The 25954-nt window shown below is 54.7% G+C and overlaps 1 protein-coding gene across 1 annotated transcript in view; it reads left to right on the top strand.

Moving 5' to 3' along the window:
- Positions 1-25954, top strand: part of Dpp6 (dipeptidyl peptidase like 6) — a 600350-nt gene that overhangs the window by 471584 nt on the left and 102812 nt on the right. The window contains exon 8 of the mRNA XM_026406182.2: positions 12872-12992. Within this exon, the coding sequence (XP_026261967.1) occupies positions 12872-12992 (121 nt within the window). The remainder of the gene's footprint in view (positions 1-12871; positions 12993-25954) is intronic.

The following is a 25954-nucleotide window of genomic DNA, read 5'->3' on the forward strand; positions in this document are numbered from 1 at the left end:
CCTCCACGTGTGAAAGCCGCATTGGTGGGAGGGTCTCCTGTGGCATTCTGGACTTTTCATCTCTACTTTATTGCCATTTTGAAAGGGAGAGTGAGGGGAGAGCTCTGGAGAGCAGAGCCCCGTGGACGGTCCAGCAGCCCTGTCTGGGCACCGACTGCAGCCTTGCTGTGGAGTCCTGACGGATTTGCTGCAGCGGGCATTGACGGGACGCCTCTCCCTGGTGTGTGAAGGGAGGGCACAGGGCAGGTGTCACAACGAGGCAGAAAGGTGGGAGCCCTGCCAGGAGGGTGGTGCTGTCCACGAGGACGGGCCGGGTTGTCGGTACTCAGGAGGCTGACGGTGTGGTTGAAACGTGCTGTGTGACCCTCTGGGGTTTCTCCCGTGAACCATCTCCTTTTACCTCCCGGAAACACCAGGGGAAAGCTTGCAGGTGTGATCATCTGCATTGGATGGATGAGAAATTCAAAGGGCAGAGCCGTTAAGGGATTTCTGCCACATCCACATCCTGGGAAAGAGCCATCATTAAAACAAAATTTTTTTAATTTTAGACGGATGGATTAAATGGAAACTAGAAAACATTCACTCAGGATAAACTTGGGATTTTGGCCCTGAGCCCATGGAAGAAGCGCTAACAAGTGTTTGTGGTGTTGACGGTGATGCCACCGTCGGGTTAAGGATCGCTGAGGATCTTGAGACCCCCCTCCCGGGCACTTCGGCATCCCTCCCCCGTCCCTTTTGCCACTTCCTGAAATCCAGCACTTTCCCGGGCTGCAGTGGCTGCCCTGTGGGGAAGAGCATCAGTGCCCGTCCCCGTACCCGGGCGTCGCCTGGTACCTGGGAGATACCTGGCTTTCTCCCTCCTGGGTTCCTGCTCACCTGGCCTGCAAAGGCCAGTCCCACTGTGTTTCCTCAGTCCTTCTCTTCTGCTCTCCCCTTCTTCATGATGTCTCTTTTCATTTGGCAGAGGGATGTACGTGTTTATGGGCAGAGCATGACACTTCTGTGCAGGAACACTCCATGGTGTGTGCCTGCATCAGGATAATCAGCCTCTCCTTCACCTCAACCGTCCATCGTTTCTGTGGGTTGGAATCTTCTCTTTCAGCTATTTGGAATATACAGTAAACCGTTCATTGCTGTCACCCCGATGTGAAGTGAGGCACCAGAGCCCACTCCTCCGGCCTCACTGTGACTTCGTGGCCATGGGCCAGCTGTCCCCAGCCCTCCTGCCCTGGAATCTCTGTCCGAATCTTCTCTGCAAGGGCATCTCTGGGATGTGGTCAGCTGGCTGCTTCCCTGTATATTGTGCTTCCCTGCATATTGTTCCCATCAGGGCACACCGCACCTCCCGCAGCTGGGGGACCTCTGTGGCCCAGTTGTTAACCAAACCATCCCTCTTACAGATGTCCTTCTGTGAGTTTTCTGGTCCTCTCAGTGGTCCCCTGGTCCACCTGATGGTGTCCTTCACCACACTTCCCATTGCACAATGGACGTGATTCAGAACCCCCACCCTTACCCTGTCTCCTGGGAAGACAGTGCAGTTACACAGCTTCTGCACAAAGGTGCACACTGCCGTGTTTTCATTGCAGTAAAAGGAGAAAGAGAGTGGAGCAGCTGCAGGACTTGCAGCGTGTGTGGCAAGGCACCTGCCAGGGTTTGCTATGGGACTGGCACGGCCTCCAGCAAAGCCACCCAGCTGGCTTCCTAACACAGTTGGTTATGAGCATCGTACACCAGTAGAGACTGCACTCTAGTGACCACCACAGGGCTCTGCTGAACCCACAAGTTAAGTCTAATATCCCACACTGCAGTAGCACTCATCTGTATTTACTAGGGAGCCGTCAGGAAAATCGTCCTTGATCAGGAAGCTGGGAACTCAGAAGGAGACAGAGTTCAATGGGGAGAAGTGATTAGAAAAGCCACCATCCCCCGGGAGTGCCCTGAGACTAGGGAAGTCCCTGTAGACGTCAGATCTAGGGCCGTGGGGTACGAGGTCTTTAAGGGACAGAGGCTGTTTCCTCCCCTGACAGTCCCCTGGCGAGGAGGACTCCACTTCAACAGCATACGCCTGGTGGTAGCATAATAAATCCATTTGCAAACTTCCCCACATGAACCTTCTTGAGACGTTTGGATTCCATGGAGCTGCAGATGGAAGAGATCCTTAGAGATGCTCCAGTTAAGCTCTCCCTGGTGGTGATGAGGGTGGGTCCAACAAGGAGGCCCACAACCTGCCCAGAGGGGGCACGTGGCCTCAGGCCAGAAGTCAGGTCCCAACCCCAGCCCTGCTCTTCTTTGTTGCCCTTCTGTGCTGTCTTTTTGTCAAACACTAAGTATTCAACATGCTTCCCTTTTGGCCTTGATCTTCCAGATCTAAAAGCTAAATTGCGCCCAATTACAGTGATTATCTCCTCCTGGTTCCTGTGTAATTAGCTCCCTCTTTAGCTGTGTCTTTTAGTTTCAGGATAATGACCTGGGAGCACGCAGCCTGGGCGTTCATTGTCATCACTGTGAATCTGTTTAGGAATATGAACAATATGGATTGCCCCTGGGTGTGCGCACGCCCACACACCGACTTCTCAGTGCCTTGCCTGAGAGTTCTATTAACTTTTCAGATTCCCAGAGAAGTCAGATAAACCCACCTCGCTCATGTGCTAAAGGCCTCGCTCATGTGCTAAAGGCCTCGCTCATGTGCTAAAGGCTTATGTGCTAAAGGCTTCGGTACCCTCCTTCCATGGAAGGGGGGAATAACATGGTATGGAAGAAAACAGGTTCACCCATGGATTCGGATTTGATCCTATGCCTTCTACACCTACACTAGTTGTTCTGGGCAATGAAAATACAGGTTTGTGTGAACGATATTTGATAATTACTATAGTTTTTATACCACATATATTTAATAAGAAAGTAGAAACTATGGAACTATTTCCCTAATATGAATAGGAATTAAAGTCTTCCTTAGTTAGAAAATATACCAAGAAAACCGGATGAAGTTCCTATTCCTCCAGAGAATTCCAGCTCATTGAACTTCACAGAATTTGTTACATCTGTGAATATGTGAACCAAATTTTGTTTAAAAAGTTCATTAAAAAAATCAGACTAATGAAAATGTGGCACTTTTTAAAGACAGCAAATGTCATTTATTCCCCATTTTCTGTCCGTTTGGTTTGTGTTTCGTGAACTCACTGTTCAGAATCAGCGTTTGGTTCTGGGTGTTGAACTTTCTGGAAGCCTGTGCTGTTCCCAGCCTTCTATTGTGAGCACAGCAGGAATCTTTGGGATGCTGGAGAACGTGGGAAAGAAGTGGTTTTGGTGAATCAAGATAAAGGCCCAGCAAAATCTGTAGGAAATAGACTTTTGCAAACTAGCTGTGTTTGGAAGCCAGCGGGTCCCCTCGTTTAGGGAGCTCTGCCATAGGAACCCCCCATTAAAGCTGCAGAGGAGAAAGGGGGGCCAGGAGCCCTACCCCATGAATCCAGAGCACACAGGGGAGGGACCACACACAGGTGCTAGGAGCACGCTCCAGATGGCAGCAGAGGTGACAGGTTGGGAAGCGACTTCACCCCTTGCTGGGCGGTACAGGCTGGCCAGGTGCAGAGGATGGGCACTTACATACCCGGGGGTGGGCACTTGCCCAGGTAGGAGTGAGCAGAGCCTACTTTGGAAATAGCAAGAGATGCAACTGGCAAGAAGGACCTGAAGTAGGGTTCACCTGGGAGGGCAGTGGGGTTTCCACCCCCTGAGCGCCAGCTTCCACACTTGGGTCCTGTTGGCTTGGAAGGAGAAACAATCGCACACGGCTCACAAAGGGAGCGTCTGCTCAGCTGACGAGTCAGTGCCGATATGACATCAGGCAGAGAAGGAAGAATGCACACATTGTTTCCAGCCTTCTTACTGGAGCATTTGCTGATGTGATGTAGGCCAAGTGGGACTGCGCGGGCTGTTTTAAGAAATGGAATTGTAAGACAGTTTTGGACTGGGATAGCCCCTTCCAGTAGCACTGGCAGCCTGCCCACACGAGGGTCTTCAGTGTGGATAAACGGAACCCTGGAGGATCTCTTTCCATTCACATGGCAAAAATTGGTGTTTCCCGGGCGGTCACCTCAGCCCTGCTCTTTGCCCAGGAGCACTTTGTTCCTGGGGAAAGTGGACTTTTGCTTTGTGCTATGTGGGTGGATCTGAAGCCAGGTCCCTGGGCAGCTCTAGACGCAGCCTCCCATTGCCTGTGGGCACCCTCTGGACTCAGAGGCTTCCCACATCCAGCTCATCGACTCCCCCTTCTTCATCCTGTTTCTTGGTGACACATCTACCCACTGGTCCCACCGTGCACCTGACCCTCCTTCGTCATGTCCTGCTCTTCCTGCCACCCCCCTGGGTGCCGGTCTGCCCTCCGCCTTGCCTTGGCCACCCCCTGTTCTCATCTGGGCTTCCCGGTTCTCACAGCCTCCCGGCTCCAGCTCTGAGTGCCCGGTCTCCCCTGGCCACTGCACACCATGGCACTGTCCTCCCTGCCCTCGTTTCCAAGTTCTCCCATTACCAAGAGGATGAGGTCCGAGGTCCTGCGAGATGCCTGTGTCTGAGACTCTCTCCTCCCAGGTCCCCACGCCCCCTGGCGGGTTCTCCCAGGTGACTCTAGAGCCTTCCCTGCTCGCTCCCAATTCCTTGCTGCTGCGACAGCTGCCGAGGGACCCCTAGGACCCAGGCAGCTCCTTCAGTGCCCAGCACAGCAGGGTCAGCAACGGCCAGGTGGGCAGCGCGTGTCTGGGGGCGGGCAGGGCTGGGCAGGGCAGGACACAGAGCTGCTCAGCAGCACGCTTTTCCCAAATGGCCAGGCTGTTTCCCGGGCAGCCCGTCCATTACAGCTGTGGCTACAGGTCCCTGGACTTGCCCGGCACCGCCCAATGACCTCATACTGCAGCCTGGAAGAATGAGAGATTCCACATCAAATTATTGTGAATGAAGTTTCTAAATTAAAATTAATTTTAAAATGTCAGTCCTTGCTGTTGGATCCCCACCCGCTGGCTGCCACCACACCCTGCTGGCGGCAGCCCCACCTGCCAATGCCACTTGTGACTTTAGCAGCACTTTAGGTCCTCTCAAGATTTGGGGCTCCCCCTGCACTGCCGTCCCACCCCTCTGCCTTCTAGCCACCTCCTGAGGGTTCTTCATCACCCACCCTCTAGAAACACTCCCCTGTGCTAACACCTCAGGACACTCTGGGTCAGTCCCTCTGATCTTTCAAAACTCCAGACGTTCTACCTGCCAAAGGATTCCTTAAAATGTAAGAAACTCAAATTCCAAATCCAGCCAGTGGAGAAGACAGATTTAACAGGAGACATTTGGGGTGCCAGGTGTGTATGGCCCGCGTGTCCCCTGTCTGGGCACAGAGTTCTAGTGCCCTAAAGCCCAGAGAGCTGAGGACAGTGGACGACAGTGTACCGTGTGTTTCATGGAGAACTAGAAGAGAGGGATCTGTAGGCTCCCGGCACGTGGAGGTGATAAACGCTAAGGCACTGGGAAGGCTAGTGACTCTGGGTCAGTACACGCGGTACACTGGTGTAGAATTATTAGCACACCGCACACCATCAGCACGAATAATCACCAGGTGTCAATCAAAAACAAGTAAAAGTAAATGTTTGTAAAAGAGGGAACAACTAACGTCAGCAACTGCTGGGACTGTCCCCGTGCCAAGACCTGGGCCTTGCTGGTGAGGTCTGAGTACCTCCAAAGGGACAAGGCTCCTCATGGTGGGTGCCCAGTGAGCACTGGCCAGGGCCCTGCACAGGGCCAGGCACACAGCTCCCCGCCTCCGCTGCCCACAGGTGCTGCTTCTCTTCCAGCTGCCACCTGGGCCCACCTGCTACCTGGAGGAGTTCTAGGCAAACCAGAGATGGACTGTCCATGTCTGTGTGGACTGGGGTCCCTCTGAACAGACCCACTCCATCTCTGCAGGAATGTGGCATCGTCTCTGATTGGAACCTCGGTCGGTCAGAGGACTGCAGGGCAGGTGGCGTCCTGCCCCACTGCCAGGGCCCCTTTTCTCTGGGCCTCGGCCTTTTAGGGCTTTCTGGAAGGAAGAGCCAAGGTCAGATGGAGAGTGAGCGGCCCCCTCCTGGGACTGGGGTCCCCAGCTGGAGCGTGGCAGGTGGTTCCTGCAGTGGACAGGCCTTGCTGCTCCGGCAGGGCTCTGGCCTGGCCTGGTGTGGCCCTCACATGCAGGCTCTGGCTGGGCACCCCAGGGAGAAGGCCAGTGAGGCCGGGCAGCCCCCACCCAGAACACCCACAGGAGCTGAGCTTGCACCCGGCACCCTGGACGGCTGGGTTCTGCTGAGAGAAGGGACTCGAGGCCAGTGTAGGTCAGAGGGCCAGGGGACCCTGGGCCCTGACCAGTGCTCTTTCCCAAGTGACCCAGGGCAGCAAGAGCCTTGCTGCTGCTGCTGACTGTCCTATCTACTGGGATGTCACAGGACGGGATCCAAGGAGGTCCCCAGAAGGGAAAAGGCCCCTCAACTGAGCCCTGCCTCATCCTCGACTCACACTGCAGAGAGGAATTTCAGGGATCGTCCAAAGAGGCACAAGCAGAGATGCATGCAGGAAAGCAAGCAGTCGAGCAGGATGTGCACTCACGGGGGAGAGGCCAATGAGCTCGCTGGCGTTGGTGGTGGAGCAGCGGGGGCTGGGCATCTGCTCCTCTCAGACCTCCAGGTTGACATCACCCGGCTCTAGAGGGCGCTGCACTGTGTGTGTGTCTCTGGTCCCCAACAGTCTCTCCCCAGGCTTCCTCATCAGTCTAAACCACATGGCAAGGTGCCCAGGCACTGGCTCACTGGGCTTCCTGGGCCTCCTAGGAGTCCAGCTGCAGGAGAACAGGCCCAGCTGGAGGAAGGAGCTCGCCGATGGACGCCACAGGCCCCTTCCCTCCCTGTCTCCTTCCTGCCTCGGGAAGCGCTGGTGGCCACATTGTGACCCTCCCCTGCCCATTCCTCGGCGTGTGCCCCTAAGTGTCAGCTCTGGCAGAAGTTCTCTCCCAGATGAGGAAGGGGTGTCCGGAGCACACGTGAGGGTGGAATTGCTCCTCACCCAGGTGTGCGTGGTCTCTGGTAATTTATGGTAAAAAAATCACACCTTCCATTACTAGGAGTCACCGAGCCGTAACAGGAGGCTGTGAGCCACCACCCAGGTTCCAGACCTGGCTCGACCCTGCCCCCTGCAAGCCAGGAAAGGCCCTCGGCTCCTGTGCCCTGCTTGGAGCCCAGCCCCACGGGATGGCTACCTGGGGCAGCTTCACCTCCCTGAGCTCCGTTCCTTCATCTGCGGAGCAGGGAGCGTGGCTCCTCCCTCCCCCTGGAGTTATCTTAAAGCCTGGGTTCATGCTGAGCGGGCATTAGGAAGAGCCTGGCTGGCACCTGCAGGATTCACTCGAGGTGGATCGAAGGCCTGACCACAAGAACTCAGAATGTGAAAGTCATGGAGGGTTGAAGACCTTTGATTGGACAGTAGGTTCTTCGCTGGGACGCCAAAGCACAGCAATAAGGGCCAGGGAGAAATGAGTCAGTTAAGCCCGATCGCAGCTGAAAGCACCACCCCTAAGGTCCGGTTCAGATGGCAGCGCCCACATGGCCCCCCATCACCCTCCAGACAACAGCTTTTGAGCTCTGCTAAGCTCTCACTTTACAGCACACGCTCTTCCAGGAGGTTTGGTTTTGCCAGATTACCAGCTCCTCACATCCACCCTATGGTAGGTTCTGTCACCTCCAGGATGAAGAAACCGAGGCCCACAGAAGCCCAGCAGCTGGCCCAGGGCGTGCAGCACCTCTCCCGTGCTCGAGACACGGGGTGTGGATTCTGTGGCCTAAAGGACCCTGAGCCGTGGAATCCAGATGCCCGTGTGAGAACGTGAACCTCCGTGGCCCAGGGCTGGCCTGGTCCTCTCATCCCCACCTGTGGGCCTCGGGCACTTCTGTAGGAGTGACAGGGCTCGCTGCCCCAGCAAACGTTGATCAGAGCGGGCCTGGGACTTAACTAGAAAGTTAAAGTAAAGTTAACTTATTCCAGGTTTTCAAGAACAGAAAGGCATAAGGAAGATGGTGTCTGAGAACAGCCTCTCGTGCACCGGGGTCTGCTGAGAGGCGTATGGGGTCAGGGAGCACAGGTGGCTCAGCCAGCCAAGGACATAAAGAAGGAGGAGGGGACCCAGGTGCAGAGGCCCTGTGGTGCCTCACAGAACACAGCACCCTTGAAATTCCACACCCTCTGCACTGACATCTTGGCCTGAATGCCACACAGAAATGGAGACGCCCATCTATCAAATACCAAAACTTTACTTGAGATATTAACAGAATGTAGCCTGATTCTGTTCAAAAATCCTTTGCAGTCTGAGAACACATAAAGGGGATTAAAATCTAGGAACTCGTGCTACCCTCAGGCAGACTTACAAGAACAGCTGGGAGATTCAGTTAGGGTGCACACTTGTTCTGGAAGTGTCCAACTTATTTCTGGTTGCAGGGCATACTTTAAGAACCAGGAAGCCCAAGCAGAAGACTAATAATCAATAGGGCTCTCAGAACCCTCCTACTGAGAACAATCTGGGGAAACTGCCCTTTTCTCTGCTTTCCATATAAAACATTCAATATTTATGTTACTTTCTGTATTGTAAAAACTACCTTCTTCTCTCAGTAGAATAACACTGACCATATGTTTCTGAAATTTCCTGTTTAAAAAAACACTAGTTTGATTCCTGTTCCTGCTCTGCATTACTGTTTCTGTAGACACTGGGTATTTTTTTTTTTTTATTGTTGGTCGTTCAAAACATTACATAGTTCTTAATACATCATATTTCACAGTTTGATTCAAGTGGGTTATGAACTCCCAATTTTACCCCGTATACAGATTGCTGCATCACATCAGTTTCCCTTCCATTGATTGACAAATTGCCTTTCTAGTGTCTGATGTATTCTGCTGTCTGTCCTATTCTCTACTATCCCCCCTCCCCTCCCCTCCCCTCCCCTTTTCTCTCTCTACCCCTTCTACTGTAAATCATTTCTTCCATTTGTATTGTCTTGTCTTACCCCTCCTTTCCTCTTATATGTCATTTTGTATAACCCTGAGGATCGCCTTCCATTTCCATGCGGTTTCCCTTCTCACTCCCTTTCCCTCCCACCTCTCATCCCTGTTTAATGTAAATCTTCTTCTCAAACTTTCGTCCCTACCCTGTCCTTATTTACTCCCCTTATATCAAAGGGGTCATTTGGTATTTATTTTTTAAAGATTGACTAGCTTCACTTAGCATAATCTGCTCTAATGCCATCCATTTCCCTCCAAATTCTATGATTTTGTCATTTCTTAATGCAGAGTAATACTCCATTGTGTATAAATGCCACATTTTTTTTATCCATTCATCTATTGAAGGGCATCTAGGCTGATTCCACAATCTTGCTATCGTGAATTGTGCTGCTATGAACATCGATGTAGCAGTGTCCCTGTAGCATGCTCTTATTAGGTCTTTGGGGAATAGACCGAGAAGGGGAATAGCTGGGTCAAATGGTGGTTCCATTCCCAGCTTTCCAAGAAATCTCCATACTGCTTTCCAAATTGGCTGCACCAATTTGCAGTCCCACCAGCAATGAACAAGAGTGCCCTTTTCCCCACATCCTCTCCAGCACTTATTGTTGTTTGACTTCCTAATGGCTGCCAATCTTACTGGGGTGAGATGGTATCTTAGGGTAGTTTTGATTTGCATTTCTCTGACTGCTAGCGATGGTGAGCATTTTTTCATGTACTTATTGATTGATTGTATGTCCTCCTCTGAGAAGTGTCTGTTCAGGTCCTTGGCCCATTTATTGATTGGGTTATTTGTTATCTTATTGTCTAATTTTTTGAGTTCTTTGTATATTCTGGTTATTAGGGCTCTATCTGAAGTGTGTGGAGTAAAGATTTGTTCCCAGGATGTAGGCTCCCTGTTTATCTCTCTTATTGTTTCTTTTGCTGAGAAAAAACTTTTTAGTTTGAGTAAGTCCCATTTGTTGATTCTAGTTGTTAACTTTTGCGCTATGGGTGTCCTATTGAGGAATTTGGAGCCTGCTCCCACAGTATGTAGATCATACCCTACTTTTTCTTCTATCAGATGCCGTGTCTCTGATTTAATATCAAGCTCCTTGATCCATTTTGAGTTAACTTTTGTGCATGGCGAGAGATAGGGATTCAGATTCATTTTGATGCAAATGGATTTCCAGTTTTCCCAGCACCATTTGTTGAAGATGCTATCCTTCCTCCATTGCATGCTTTTAGACCCTTTATCAAATATAAGATAGTTGTAGTTTTTTGGGTTGGTTACTGTGTCCTCTATTCTGTACCATTGGTCCACCCGCCTGTTTTGGTACCAGTACCATGCTGTTTTAGTTACTATTGCTCTGTAGTATAGTTTGAAGTCTGGTATCACTATACCGCCTGATTCACATTTCCTGCTTAGCATTGTTTTTGCTATTCTGGGTCTTTTATTATTCCATATGAATTTCATGATTCTTTTATCTATTTCTACAAGAAATGCTGCTGGGATTTTGATTGGCATTGCATTAAACTTATAGAGAACTTTTGGTAATATAGCCATCTTGATGATGTTGGTTCTGCCTATCCATGAGCAGGGTATATTTTTCCATCTTCTAAGGTCTTCTTCTATATCTTTCTTTAGGGTTCTGTAATTTTCATTGTATAAATCTTTCACCTCTTTTGTTAGGTTGATTCCCAAGTATTTTATTTTTGGGGGGGATATTGTGAATGGAGTAGTTGTCCTCATTTCTGTTTCAGAGGATTTGTTGCTGATATACAGGAATGCCTTTGATTTATGCGTGTTGATCTTATATCCTGCCACTTTGCTGAATTCATTTATTAGTTCTAATAGCTTCTTTGTAGACCCTTTTGGGTCTGCTAGGTATAGAATCATATCATCCGCAAATAGTGATAATTTAAGTTCTTCTTTTCCTATTTTTATGCCTTTAATTTCTTTTGTCTGTCTAATTGCTCTGGCCAGTGTTTCGAGGACTATGTTGAACAAGACAGGGATGCCCTCTCTCACCACTTCTGTTCGACACTGGGTATTTGCAAAGTAGGACCAGAAATATTCTGTGAGTACCCACAGGGAGGTGGGCGGATGCAGGGCAGAGAGGCCCGTGGCCCAGAGCACACGTACCATGCAGACCAGTGCCTGCTTCAGGAGTGCCAGGCCATTCCTGGGCACCAGTCATTAAATTTGGCTGTACACCGAAGTCACCTGTGCTTCTTTAAAATGCCGATGCCTGGGTCCCCCACCAGAGATTCTGAGAATCGGTCAGGGTGGTGGACTGGGCACTGGGGTCTAAAGTACTTTTATTAAAAGCCATGATTAAAATCTCTATTATGCACTGAATTCCGAGAACCCCATCCTGGACCTTCCTCCACCCCTCCTCAGTGATATGCCCAAGGTCAGATTATCAGATCCTGGGCCATCCTGGGCCACACTGCGGTCTGCCCTTGGCACGCCATCACCCAGAGGCCCCCAAGAGCAGCCAGAGAGAGGCTGCATCGTCCTGCACGTCTCCCCAGACCACGGTCCACTCGGGCAGCCGGTGGGTTCCTCTGACATCCCACCAGCCTCCCACCTCTGTCCCCTCCAGGTGACTGTAGGAGGGTCCCGTCCAGGGCCTGGCTCCCGCCCAGCCCTCGACCGGTCCCAGGAGGCCTGCAGCTAATCTTGCCTCCTACTGAGGCCTTCGTCAGGGGCTTCCTGTGGCCGCAGACCCCCCAGAGCTGGGTCCTGACCCCTCAGCCCGAGTGTAAAACAGTGCACGGATTTTCAGAGTGAGTGGTTAGACCATGAGAGTCGGGACCTCAGCAGAGGGTCGGTCTCCTGAGGGGGAACTGGTGCTGGGCCCATGGTGCTCTGGCTCCCTGGACCTGGAGCAATGGAGCTGGCCAACCATGGAGTGGGTCTCTGAGACCATGAGCCAGAATAAACTCGTCCTCCTTAAAAATTGTTCTTGTCCAGCCTTTTGGAAACAGAGACAAGAAAGCTTAGTAAAACAGTGGCCCTAAATGTCGTCCATCTCTCAGCAGAAAGCCACTTTCTCCAGATCCTGATGCCTGCTCCAACAGGGACGAACCCTAACTGGAACTAAGGGAAGTGAGCCAGTCATGAGCACAGACGCCTCAGGGTTCCACCTGTAGGCAGGGCCTAGAGTAAATAAATTCATGGAGGCAGAAAGCCAAGCGGAGGCTAGGGGAGATGGGAAGGTCATGGAGATGGGTGGAGTGATGGCTGCCTCAATGTGACTGTGCTAATGTCACTGAGCTGTGCACTTAAAAGGGACTGTAACGGCCAGGGAGAACATTCTTTAGTCACTTTCTGAGGGAGGCTCACCTGTCTGCTATGCAAGGAAGGCCAGGCAGCCCTGTCAGATTCCCAGAACTCTGGGGTCCCACCTCGCTTCCCCTGAGTCCCTGTGACTGGTACAGACAGGTCCTCACCACACAGTTCTATAGCGAGCACAGAGCACCCAGGACCCAGATCTCCAGGCTCCCCACCCACCAGTCCTGATAACTGGGGAGAGACTGCAACTGCTGAGTGCCCAGTGCCACCTGATGCTGAAGTACCCAGTAGTACCAAGGCCGCCAATCGCCCAGTCGGGCCATTGGATGTTAAATGGAGAAACGGTGATGATGCTGGGTGAACTCTGTGGGGTCTGAGTCTGATTGAAACTCGAATAGAGATCGTGTTGCTGGTGGGGAAACATGAAATGATTCTTTCAAATAAATACAACAGAAAAACGAAAATGGCTTCAGCGCGTGAGGCGGCCTGTGTGTGCCGCCCCCTTGGCTCACGCGGCTTCCTCCTCTTTCCAACCAGATCTTCATCTTTGAGAACAACATCTACTACTGTGCTCACGTGGGGAAGCAGGCCATCCGCGTGGTCTCCACCGGGAAGGAGGGCGTGATCTACAACGGCCTGAGCGACTGGCTGTACGAAGGTAAGAGGAGGTGGGGCGGCCACGCAGACCCCACGGCAGCTAGATGGGCTGCTGGTGTGACCTTCTTTGTCCTTTGCCTTGGACCATAAGTTAGACTCCAGCTCCCTGAGGCCCCACTAGGTTGAGATGGCCGCACGGGTTGTTGGGGCATGGGGCCAGGCACCCACAGGAGCCAAGAGCCCTTCGGCACTGCCCTGCCAGGCAGGAGGCCCTTAGTGGACAACTGACCACAGATCCTAGGAGGCCTCTGAGGACATTCAGGAAATGGAATGCATGTGATTCTCCATCCCTCCAGGAAGCAGAGGGCCGTGTTTCTCCTGGGGGAGAGGAGGGCTGGGGAAAATGTTAGATCTTTCCAAACCCACCAGTGACCTGCCGTTCCCAGCATGTCTAAATTGCTGGCCATTTTCTATGGCCGGTCTCGTGTTGCTGCCAGAAGTCTTCTGCTGTATCCATTATTAAATCACCAGAATTCTGAGCAGAAGCTCAGGCCTCCTGAGAGCTGACCATGCTGGGCCAGGTTGGGGCAGGAGGGGTGCTCCGGGTGTCTCCTGAGAGCTCACCATGCTGGGCCAGGTCGGGGCAGGAGGGGTGCTCCGGGTGCCTCCTGAGAGCTCACCATGCTGGGCCAGGTCGGGGCAGGAGGGGTGCTCCAGGTGTCTCCTGAGAGCTGACCATGCTGGGCCAGGGCAGGGCAGGAGGGGTGCTCCGGGTGTCTCCTGAGAGCTGACCATGCTGGGCCAGGTCGGGGCAGGAGGGGTGCTCCGGGTGTCTCCTGAGAGCTGACCATGCTGGGCCAGGGCAGGGCAGGAGGGGTGCTCCTGGTGTCTCCTGAGAGCTCACTATGCTGGGCCAGGTCGGGGCAGGAGGGGTGCTCCAGGTGTCTCCTGAGAGCTCACCATGCTGGGCCAGGGCAGGGCAGGAGGGGTGCTCCGGGTGTCTCCTGAGAGCTCACCATGCTGGGCCAGGTCGGGGCAGGAGGGGTGCTCCAGGTGTCTCCTGAGAGCTCACCATGCTGGGCCAGGGCAGGGCAGGAGGGGTGCTCCTGGTGTCTCCTGAGAGCTCACCATGCTGGGCCAGGTCGGGGCAGGAGGGGTGCTCCAGGTGTCTCCTGAGAGCTCACCATGCTGGGCCAGGTCAGGGCAGGAGGGGTGCTCCGGGTGTCTCCTGAGAGCTCACCATGCTGGGCCAGGGCAGGGCAGGAGGGGTGCTCCGGGTGCCTCCTGAGAGCTCACCATGCTGGGCCAGGTCGGGGCAGGAGGGGTGCTCCAGGTGTCTCCTGAGAGCTCACCATGCTGGGCCAGGTCAGGGCAGGAGGGGTGCTCCGGGTGTCTCCTGAGAGCTCACCATGCTGGGCCAGGTCGGGGCAGGAGGGGTGCTCCGGGTGCCTCCTGAGAGCTGACCATGCTGGGCCAGGTCGGGGCAGGAGGGGTGCTCCGGGTGTCTCCTGAGAGCTCACTATGCTGGGCCAGGTCGGGGCAGGAGGGGTGCTCCGGGTGCCTCCTGAGAGCTCACCATGCTGGGCCAGGTCGGGGCAGGAGGGGTGCTCCAGGTGTCTCCTGAGAGCTCACCATGCTGGGCCAGGGCAGGGCAGGAGCGGTGCTCCGCGTGTCTCACAAGCCCACGTCACGCTCTCCCTGTGCCGTGCGCGCCCCATGCCGGGCTCCGCACGGCAGCAGCTCCGTGTCTCCAACATCACAGCGCAGGTGGACACGCAGTCCAGCACTGCTGCCCGCCATGGCGTCCCTGAAGCCTCGGATCTTCTTTTCCCTAGAGATATAATCGTGCACAACAACACGCGCACTGGGCAGAGAGTGTGTCGGCAAATGTCTGTGCCTCTCCGCCCCAGTCAGGACATAGAGCATTTCCACATCCCAGAAAGCTTCCCCCACCCGGTTCCAGAGACCACCAGGGTCCTGGTCCAGCGGCCTGCTTTCCAACAGAGAAGCTGACCCCACAGAGAAAGGCCACTCTGGGACAAATCTCCTTAAAGAAATCCAACACCAGGAGATTGAAAACATCTTTTTCAGCATCTTCTTAATGAAATAAAAAATTCATTGCTTTGCATTCAAGGTAAGCTTTGGCTTTAGCACATCCATTGAAAGGAATTTTTTTCTTCAAGGCATTTAAGAGAAATTGTGTAGCTATGATAACAGAGCCCCAGACATTTTACATCCATCTCAGTGATGTGGCAGCTCGATCCACTTAGAGTTGTTCCCTGGAAGGTTCTCTGCTGACGCTCAGACTTCTGAGGTCCAGAGCTGGTGCGCTGGGATCATTGCTGTTCAATAGGGGAAAGCAGACTCTGAAGATGGCCTTTGCCTCACGGGTGACTTACCTGTTTATTTCCAGGAGTGTTGGGGGTGGAGGAACGGGGGAAGGCAGCCGGAGCCCTCGCCAGGGCCAGGCTGGCTTGGAGATGTCAGCGGGGGGAAGAGCGGAGCCACATAAGTGCCGTCTGCAGGCTGTGAGTGGCGCAGTGCCGTATTGATTTGTTTTGTTTCCCAAAAACAATCTCAGACATATTGAACGTTGCAGGGGAGACAGGGGGAGAAGAGGTGGAATCACAGAGCGCCGTCCATCTCCACCCCTGGATCAGGGTGGCCACGTTCAGCGTGGAAGACCCTCCTGCCGTGCACGCCCACACTGCAGATCCCAAGCTGGGGTGGGCTGTGTGCTCAGCATCGCTCCTCACCGACCCCATGGCTGGTGGTGACCAGGGCCTGTGAGCCGGGGCTAGGTTCACTACCGTAGTTACGGCAGGTATCTTCCTCGGGCTGCCCCTCATTCCATCCTATCCTCATACCCACGAGGGACAGTGTGAAGCTCAGTTTGGGCCCCTGGTTTTCTCAACGAGACGTTGAGTTGTTAGTGTTCCAGTTGTTAATGGACCATCCGTGCCTCCACTGTCACACAACCCTACACCAACACGGTGATTTGGGGAATGGTCACACCACGTGGTCAGTGGGATGATTAGGGTCATCTGAGAACAACCTCTCTCCTGGGTATTTGGAAGGGCACATCTCAGCTCTTCTGAAAGGTCCTTGCAGGGCCTGGGACAGTGGACCAGACAGCTATTTATAGAGCAGGGCCTGGAATCATTGGTCTGGTGTGTCAGGGAGAGTTGAGGACGTGGCCTGAGAGCGTTTGCTTAATTTGCTTAAAATCTCTCTTCCCACTCCCTGTGGCCTTGCCTGGCCCTCTCAAGTCCCACCTCCTCCCAGGGCACAGCCTGAATCCTGTCCACGCCCCCAGATGGTCCCATCTCCCTACCCCACCATGCTCACTGCTGTTCACAGGGGAGCAGTGGGCAGCAGATGGCCACCGAGCTGCTTGAGGTATGTGCAGGTCCTGACTCGGAATGCTGGAGAAGCCCTGCCCAGAGTGTGGTCAGGCCGTGGTGAGAGTGGGCCTGCACCTTCACACAGGGCCGCCCAGGAGCGCCAGGCACCTGTCTGTGCTCTTCACCTGTGTCGCTGCTGATGTCCAAAGTCTGGTCCAGAGACTGGCCAGGCCAGCGTGGGTGAGGCCTGCTTCGCCGTTCTTCACGGCTTCTCAGAGCGACCTTTGAGGAGACCGTCTGTGTGGTGGCAGGCCAGGCGGGCCACAGGGGACCACAGAGCTGCCAGCTGACCTTTCGTGGGTGCGAGGCTGCCTTAGGGTGGTGAGTGTTCAGGAGGCAGGGAGTCAGGGCGGGTGGCTTTCAGGGGAACGTCACTGGCTCAGCCATAGCATCAATGGGCCTGTCCTCCACAAGGATCTCCAGAGGCAATAGGGACCCCTGCTGGCCCCTGCTCCCCAGGCCTCCACGGCCACAAAGGCAAAGTGGAACTGCATGTCTGCGGTGCCGTGGCATGCCGTGGCCTGCCGTGGCGGCCGTGTACGTCAGTGGTGTGGTAGTCAGCGTGCCTCACGTGCCACGGTGCACACTGGCGTCCAGTGGAGTGCCCTTCCATACATGTTGCGAACAGAGCAGAGCCGACTTGGACCCTGGCCCATGTGGCCGCTCCAGCAATGACCAACAATGACCAGCCTGTTAAAGACAGGAGGGAATGCCAGGCCGCCAGGCTGCTGCTGCTTTTTAATGTCCTGATTTGTTCTTTTTAGAGACACATGACAGTCGAGTGTGTTCTGACATACGCTGCGTACGTGGGGTGGGACTACCCAGTCTTGCAGAACGTGATGTGGGTCACCCTGGTCAGTCGTCTCATATGAACATGGGAAAGTGACGTCTGATTCATCCCACCGTCTTTCCCATTCCCATCCCCCTCCCTTCCCTTCATTCCCCTTTGTCCCTCCCCCACCCTTACTGTGAGTCAGCGTCCACATGTCAGACAGAACAGTCAGCCTTGGGTTTTGGGGAATTGACCTATTTCACTTAGCATGACAGTCCCCAGTTCCATCCATTTACTAGCAAATGCCATAACTTCCTTCTTCTTTAGGTCTGAGTAATATTCCATTGTGTGTATAACACATTTTCTTTGTCCATCCATCTGTTGAGGACACCTAGGCTGGTTCCATAGTTCAGCAATTGTGAATTGAGCTGCTATGAACATTGATGTGGCTGTGTCCTTGTAGTACACTGATTTTAAGTCCTTTGAGTATAAACAGAGGAGTCGGATAGCTGGCCATACTTCTTTTTTCCAGGGAGGCATGGCTAATGCCTCTTACACTACTTTTAAAACCTCAGACAAACCTCTAGAGCATGATGTTTGAAACGCTGTGGGGTGTAGATTCTTGGTTGGGGACTCTGCCTGCCATTGATCTGTGACCAGCCTGGGCTACTGGACAGCACCCAGGTGGTGGTGAATCAGATGGATCCCCACAGCCACCAGCAGCCTCCTGATGGAGTGATGTTCCTTAAGTCAGTTACAGGCCAGAACGGCGACAGCACTGGGACTGGTGTCCACACACGTACGTCACCGCTGAAGCCCTGGATGTGTGGCTGCTGAGACTTCCGGTTGCTCACATCTCTGGTCACCTGACGGGAAGTGTAGGTCACACAGGAAACCACCATCAGCAAATCGAGGGGAACGGGAGCTTCTTTACAAAGCCCCGTGGGGCCGGCTGGGTGAGGCCGGGGAGGGGTGGGAGCAGGCCTTGGGGGCAGCGTGCCTGCGTCAGAGGGGCTTCACCTCTCACAGGCTCTGTGGATTTGGATGAAGGTCTAACATCTCGGTGTCCCTGTTCCCTTGTCTGCAACAAAGATCACAGCAGTGTCTGTCCCCGAAGGCCATCGTGGGAATTCAGATAAGCTGACACACAGGCACTGGTGACCCCTAAGCATGGCTGCGATTTCACCTGGTGATTTCCACCACAGGGAGCGCAGGGCGCCCTGCTCCACCTCTCCTCCCACGCCTGTGATTCACGATCCCTGGTCCCCATGCGGAAACCGGCTCTGTCCACTCACAGGGCGCCATCCGAGGCATGCTGCGGGGAGGAGCAGGATGAGCCCCACCACCTCAGAGCCTGCAGAAGCCGTGCCAGACCCTCCCGGGCTCCGTGCCTGGCGGGATCCAGGCTGGTCACCGTTCTGTGTCACTGACACCCAGCAGAGACAGTGCCTCCTTCACAAGCTCCAGAGTCCTGGGACTCCGTAAAACTGTGCCGCATGATGGTGGAAACCCAACACCCTAAAAGTCATCTGTGCTTCGTCCTTGATGACCGAAGGAGGCTGTGACGGGAAAGGCCCGATGAAGGCTCTGAAGGAAACGGGCGTCCGCGAGGCTGTCAGGCCTGCCAGGGGGCAGGCAGCGGGCGTGGGAGATGGAGCAGCAGCCTGGTGCACCCAGAGGCTGGCACAGCTACGCGCAGCGTTCCCTGCCCTGCCCTCTCTCCCACCCCATCAGGCACAGATGGCCTTGACGTGGACAGCGCGGGAAATCCACTGCATGGAGACAAAGCTGAAGCTGTCAGTTGGGCCTCGTGCAGCTCTGACAGGGAGGCCTGGGACCACCGTGAGCGCCCCTCCTATTCTTCCTCTGACCCAGTGACACGCCTCCTGGCTTCCAGCTGTTTGCACAGGGCAGCCGGAGAGTGGTGGGCCAGGCCGGTCCCTGTGGGGTGTGGTGGACGAGGCAGCCAGGCCAAGCCACACTGGTGGCGGGTGCCTCTCTCCTCCGGCCCTGCCCCGGCCCTGCCCCAGCCCTGCGGCTGCCTCCTCAAGCCCCTGAGTCCAGGCGGAGCCCCCTCACCCCGCCCTCCTCCTTGGCCCTGCCCCAGCCCAGGGCCGACACAGGGGAGGTCTTCATGCACACCAGCCTCCTGCTGCGGACTCTCCCAGGCCACAGGTAGACGGGCCCGAGTCACCCGGGGGATGGTGCAGCCCTGCCCCCTGCTCAGAGCCCGGCGTGTGCAGCTGGGGTCGGCTCGGCTCTGGATGGCCCCTGTAGATGCCAAGCCGCGGCCTCCCTCAGCTGAAGAGCAGGAATAGACCACTCTCCGCCCTCCACGCGGGCTCCGTCCACAGGGGCCCTGCGTGAACCAGCTCACCGAGTCCTCTCAGAGCCAAGGCATGTTCTGCTGTCATCCTCTGCACAGCGGTGGAGACGCGGGCTCATGGTGTTTGGTGACCCTCCTGTGGCCACACAGCAGGAGAGACCTGCCGTCAATAGAAGTCACATGGGTCATGTACGCGTGAGCTGAGGCTTGAATCCACACCCAAGGTGTATGTGGCCCGCCCTCCTGGCGTGTCTGCTCAGCGCCAGCCCCTTGATCCCTCTCATCCTGTGAAAGGCATTTCAAGGCTTGGAAACTGAGCACATGCCCAGGTCACAGGCCATGGGCACGCGCTGCAGATGGAAGTACTGAGTCCCCAACTGGAGCACCCAGCACTCAGGGAAGGACATGCCAAGAGAGAGCGGGGTCTGTACTTCATCCTTGCAAACTCACCTCGTGTTGATGCTTGAGGGGTACGGCCAAGGGACCATCACAGTCACGCAGCCATGGCCCCTCCACTGGGAGGGTCACAAAGGCCACAAGGCCTTGCACTATGTCCCCCCCTCTCCAGGCCTGTGATCTGATGGGCGTTGAACTGAGCCTTGGATTGCCCCGAGAAGCCCAGGTTCCCTGGGGCAGTCAGGGCACATGCCGGATGGCTGTTTTGTGGCACTGACAGAGGAAAAGTGCCAATGTCTGTCCTCAGAATCCAGCTGGCTGTTCCCTGGGGCGTGCTTTAGAAAATCTCATTTTATGTCAACTCAGCATGAAGAGGTGCCTGCTTGGACTTGTGAAAGCTCAGGAAAACAGAGAAATCCAGTGTTCTCCAAAGGCACAGGAAGAATTCCCTCTGGTCCTGAGAAATGTCACTTACCACTAATCACCTGGTTCTGAGAGATGTTGATAAACAACGGGTGTTGGTGGCAATAGTTTTAAAACCTTTTAATTATGCATTGATGGTGAGAGGAGAGAAACACACTTTCTTGGTAGGGCCCTGATGAAATGGAAGTATTTGAGGTTGGAATTCTTGATACAGTCACCCTTGGGAACTCCGATGCCCTTTTTCCTTGTCTTCTTAAACCGTGGAAGGACAGCAGGCCACGTGCCTGTTGCTGAGTGTTGTGTTGCTTCCTGCTCGACGTCGGCTGCGGACGCAGGAGGCAAAGCTGACCACAGGGGCTTGAGGCCACTCCGTGTGCAGCTCCTGGCCTTGCTGAGCTGCTGTCCCCTCAGTGCCCCGGTTCCTCTCCCATCCTGGACACAGGGCCGGGATGTCTGCACAGTGCTCAGCTCCTCCACTTTCCTAACCATACACTGAGCCATCAGTGCATGATGGCATGCGGGTCCCGCTGCAGCCAGGTGGCCTTGTAGGACCTGTTAAGGCTGCCCTCTTCTACTGTGGATGTGCTGGAGCCAGCTCCCCATCGGGAGTGGGGAGGGTGGAGCCCCTGCCCTTGGACTCTTTATCCCCTTTCCACACACCTCCCGGCTCCACACCAGGACGTCTGTGTGGTGGCCCAGGCCTTAACCAGGCAGTTCTGGCAACCTCCCTGTCCCCAGGTGAGACTACCTGCTCGAAGGAATCAGACCCTCCATGGACACCCTGTGTTCAGAGCAAAGTCAACGTCCATTCGGCCAGGGGAAGAGGTCACCTGAGCCTCAGAACAACCCAAAGAGGAGGGACCTTCCCGCTCCAGTGGAAAGACTCGTCCACCCAGCACCCTGGGTTCTTTGCAGGCGTAAATACACCTGGCACACGGTTCGATAAAAGACAGCCATCAGCTGTGTGGCACCAGCCTGCAGCGTGCTTCCTGGGGAAGTGCCCAACCTGGACAGTTCTGGAGGGGTCACTTGCAGGTCCCGGCTCTGTGCCACTCTCGGGACAGAACGGCCAGGCTCCTGCAGGGCTGGCTGGGATCAACCACACTCCACTGTCACCCTCCTTGTCGCTGGGTCCCCTCCTGGATCTGTGAGACCTTTGAAATCAAGTCTTACCCTTCGTCCCTCCACTCAGCTTCCCCTGAGGGTGACACCCTACCCACAGCCATGTGGCTTCCCCTTCAGGTGCCTGCTCTCTAGACAGGGAGGAGGGGACGAGGAATTGGTGGAAGACGGAACGTTCCCTGGAGATGCTCCAGAGCTGGCAGTGGCCCGCAGCCCTCCCCACTCGGGAATCTCACGTCAGGTCCCTGGCACTCCGCATCCATCAGCTGCTGTGCAGGGCAGGCCCCACGCACGGCGAGCGAAGGAGGGGGAGAAGACAGAGGGACGGGAGAGCAGGAGGTGTAGGCCCTTCCCTGAGGAGTGGTGGACAGGGTCCTGACCGGGCAGCCAGGGGTGGTCTGGGAAGCAGTTTCTGCTGCCCGTCTGCTGGGGTGTGTTCTTCTCCAGCGCCTTCTGCCAGGTCCTTCATGGAAACAGGTGCGGTAGGGCCCAGACTGCCTACGAGAAGTCCACGCAGAGCAAGATGCCCTCTCCTCGCACTGTGACCGGATGGTCTGAGTCCACAGCTCATTGAGACACTTGGCAGAATGATATGTTCGAATTCAAGGCTATAGAAACAAAAATTAGAAAACCCAGCAACTATTAATCCGTGAGTTCAGAAATTAGTTCCTCAGAACACTTGTTCCAAATGTCCTTCCCTCCAGATGACACCGGACCGTAGTTTCCACTCTCTGGTTTCTGTCTTTCGCTGCAGTTTTAGATTTGAGATCCTGTGAGGTGTGACCCAACTTGAGCTGTGCTTCAGTATCTGCAGGAGGAAATGTGTGATCTCTCCCCCATCGTCACAGCCCTGGGGGTGTTCTGGCCCTGCAGCTGCAGTCAAGGACACTCCCTTCTCTAGCCAGGACCTACCAGGTGGCCTGGCCAGGCAGCGCCCTCCAGCGGCCACTTGGGGCTCTGTTCAGATGTCCAGGGGTTCTGGCCCCCACAGCTGAGCTCCTCGGCCTTGGTGATTGGAAGGCTTTGGCAAGGATATTGGTCATCCTAAAGGCCACTGTGGCTTAGGGTCACAGGGAAGACCCTAACACTTGGTCATCTCTGCAAAGCAGTCAGCATGCCAGGACCCCTGGCTCCTCAGCCAAACAAAGGATTCTTTGGGTGCTCAGGAAGCCGGACAGCCACACAAGGGTGGAGAGGACCAAGCCAGAAATCCAGGAGAAAGCCCAGCTCTGGGTGTTTGGCGGGACTCCGCAGAAGCACTGGGGAAGCCGTGGTCTCTCCAGCCGCGGTTCTGAGACTTCCTCTCAGCTTTGCCATTTTACCTGCAGCTGGGCTGCGGCTCACCGCCTCGTGCCAGGGACTTCCATACCTAACTCTGTTTCATGGTGGATTTGGACTGAGGCTGGAAGAATCATCACTGGGGGAAAACAAGGCTGAAAGAGAAGTTGGAAACTAGGTAAGGGGCCTCAGAGTGCCTGGACGTGGCCTCTCCAGTGCCGCGGGCCTTCTTGCTCCGAATGAGTTGTGTGTGCTGAGATTTACCAAAGCAGGCCATCGGAGACAGGAGGGGTGTGTTGGGGAGGGGAAGCATGGGTCTCCTGAGCTGCCCTAACGGAGAAGGTCTGCCAGGGGAAGGTCAGCACCTCCGTCACTGCCGCTGTTGGCAATGCTGGACTCTGAAATCACTGTCCTTGTGCAGGAGGGTGGCAGGCCCTGTGCCCCTGTGCGGGGAGGCAGAGGTGCTCTGTGCAGCGGGTGGATCTGCAGTGAGCTGGCCACCTGTCCTGGATTCTCCCTGGTGGCCTGGGCAGTGGAACAGGACGGCAAGCAGGCCTGGACCTCCCACCCCGGAACGTGGCTCCTGGGGGATTTCCAAATGCCTGTGGCCACAGAGAGAAGCCCTGGTGCCCCCCACCCACACGCCCCTTATGAGGAAAGGAGGCGGGCGCTCAGGCCAGCCCTCGGGGGACTGCCAGGAAGCTGGACCTCACCTCCCCTCTTCCTCAGTGAGGGAGCAGGGCCGTGATGTTGCCACCTGGTGGCCAGCCCGGCAAGCTGCACCTCCCAGGCTCCCGGAGCTGATCCTGCAGATCCCACTGATGATAATGAGTCACTTGCATTGCGTGATATGCAAATGGCACAGCACTGATTAGCCAGCGAGGCTGCAAGGTAAAGCTCCATTTGCCTTCTGGCTTGCGGTTCAGTGATTTCTTCTTTAACCCCCATTAAGTTCTGCTCTCAGCACCTTGGATAAAATATTTAGTGGCAGGGAAAAGGCAGCAGATGCAAGAAGGAATAAATAAGATTTTCCGTATTTAGAACGGGTCCATTTATTTCCGGTACAGATCTATCAGTCACATTATTTATGCCTTTTGTGAATTTCTAGGACTCAGATGTCTCAGGGGCCTGGGGTTTTGTTTGGCTATCAATGCAGCAGCAGTAGCTTAGCAAGAATGCAAGCCCCGCTCACAGTCGGAATCCCGAGCCACATCCTCTAGGACAATCCTGAACCCCGTCCCACTGCCTGTGCTGTTTGGGTCTGTCTCTTCCCCATTCAAAGATGACACTGTGCAGTACTGCTGTCACTCGGGCAGATGTCTCCAAATGGCAAGCCGTGGCCAGCTGCCAGACTGCAAGTAGAACAGGAAATTAGCTGGAGTCTGGTTCTCTGGTTGGCTGTCCAGGAGGAATCAAGAGACCAAAGAGCTTCTGCCAGCTCCCGTCCTTTGATTCTGGAGAAACGACTGAGGTTCCTTGTTCTGGAGGGAGCCTCCGTGTGCCCCAGTGGTGGACTGGGCTCCACATCACAGCTGGAGCAAAATCAAGGCACCGGGCTCCTTGGCTGGGAGCAAGCCTCCATGGTCTCTGAGCTTCGGCTCTCTCTGCAAAACGGGACAACAAAGTCTACCCACAGGTCACTAGAAGGGTCACAAGAGTCACCACAGTGTCTGGCATCTTGTAAATGTTTGCTAACTAGCAGGAAATACCTGTGCGGGTTTGGTGACACGGTTCTTCCCACGGCACTGAGTTCCACCGAAGTTCAAAGGACACAGGGTGGGCAGTTAGGGTGACTTTAATATGGCGATTCTCACAGCACCCATCAAGGAAAAAAGAAAAAAGCCAGTGGGGAAAGATGAACTCAAGGCATACATGGAGCTGCCACAGGAGTCGGAGAACCTTCCGGAGTCTGAGTGTCTGGGGAGCGGCAGGGGGACATGAATGGCTGTCCTGCTCCATGGGAAGACATGTCACTGGGCCTCTGGGCTCTAGGAGCACTTCTAAGACGTGGGATTCTCCACATCTGCCCCAGTGTCCCCTCTGGTCCCTCGGCTAGGACATAAAGTTCCCCCTCCTTGGCTGCGCATGAGAAGGAGCTGCATGTCTGGGGTGGCCACAGGCCTGTGCCATGCAGCCTGCGCCTCAGTTTCCTGGAGTCTGGTGAGTCAGGGAGTGCTGGCCAAGCCCTCCTCTGTGGTCCCCACCACAACTCGCCGCCATTCTGCCCTGGAAATCCCCACCCAGGTACCAGCAGGCCGTTTCCAAGCTTCTGGAAAGTTCCCTCTGGGATGACATGCCAATGTCTCGGCTTGGCACAAGATCACGAGCCACCACACTTTGTAGATTCAAACAGCAATTCTTTATTCCCGAACTCACACCGGCCTCCAACAAACACGTTCTGGTGCAATCCCAGTTCTGCCCGCACAAATCACCTACTCCATGAGGCTTTTTTCCAAATCCCATTTGAATCTCACGAGAACTCAACGGGAACAAGCAGTAGGAACACCCTAATCCCAGCAGCAATAATCTTCAACCTCCAACTTCCCTAAAACCCCCTATTGTCTTAAACCGGGAACGCCTTAAACTTGTCTTAAACCGGGAACGCCCTAAATCCAAGGACCGGGATACTTCCTCAAACCTGCAGGATACACCCTAATCCTGGATCCACCCTGGTCATTGAGCAGGGTCATCTTTTTCAAACACACATGCAAGGTCACAGCGAAATTTCAAGGCAAGTCCATTTAACATGGGGTACGCTGGCAAGGAAATATCGATGCGTCATTCCTACTTGGCAATGGCCCTCAGCAATGACATACTCACAGAGCAGTTCCAGCAGCCGGGGTTCCTTCTCTCTGCATCTTCACTTGGATTACAACTAGCCAAGAAGCACTGGGAGGAACGAGATCCTAGACTGTGGAGCTTTGGACACAGGAGGATTCACGACCACCGTGGCTTTTCACTGTAAAAATAAATTGCAATTTTCTGCCAACTATTTCACAAAGACAAATAGAAGATTCACTGAAAGAACCAGAGAAGCATCTGATCCCATGAAACGCAATGGAAACGTGGTCTTTATCTAAGACATGAACTTCCTGAGGGCCGGAACACAAGCCCCTGAGCCCTTCTCCAGCCCAGGGGCGAGTCCCCTGAAAACCCCAGTGTCTCTTTGCCCTGGGGTGCCCGGGGCCTGGCAGGACTCACAGGGCTGCACCACTTGAAGCTGAGAGAACGAGTTAGAGTCATGCCAGCTCATCTGGAGTGAGGTCACTGGAGGAGGCCAGGGAAGGGAAGGAAACGCAGCT

Source organism: Urocitellus parryii, chromosome 3, assembly GCF_045843805.1.
Source record: "Urocitellus parryii isolate mUroPar1 chromosome 3, mUroPar1.hap1, whole genome shotgun sequence".
NCBI classification, from domain to species: domain Eukaryota; kingdom Metazoa; phylum Chordata; class Mammalia; order Rodentia; family Sciuridae; genus Urocitellus; species Urocitellus parryii.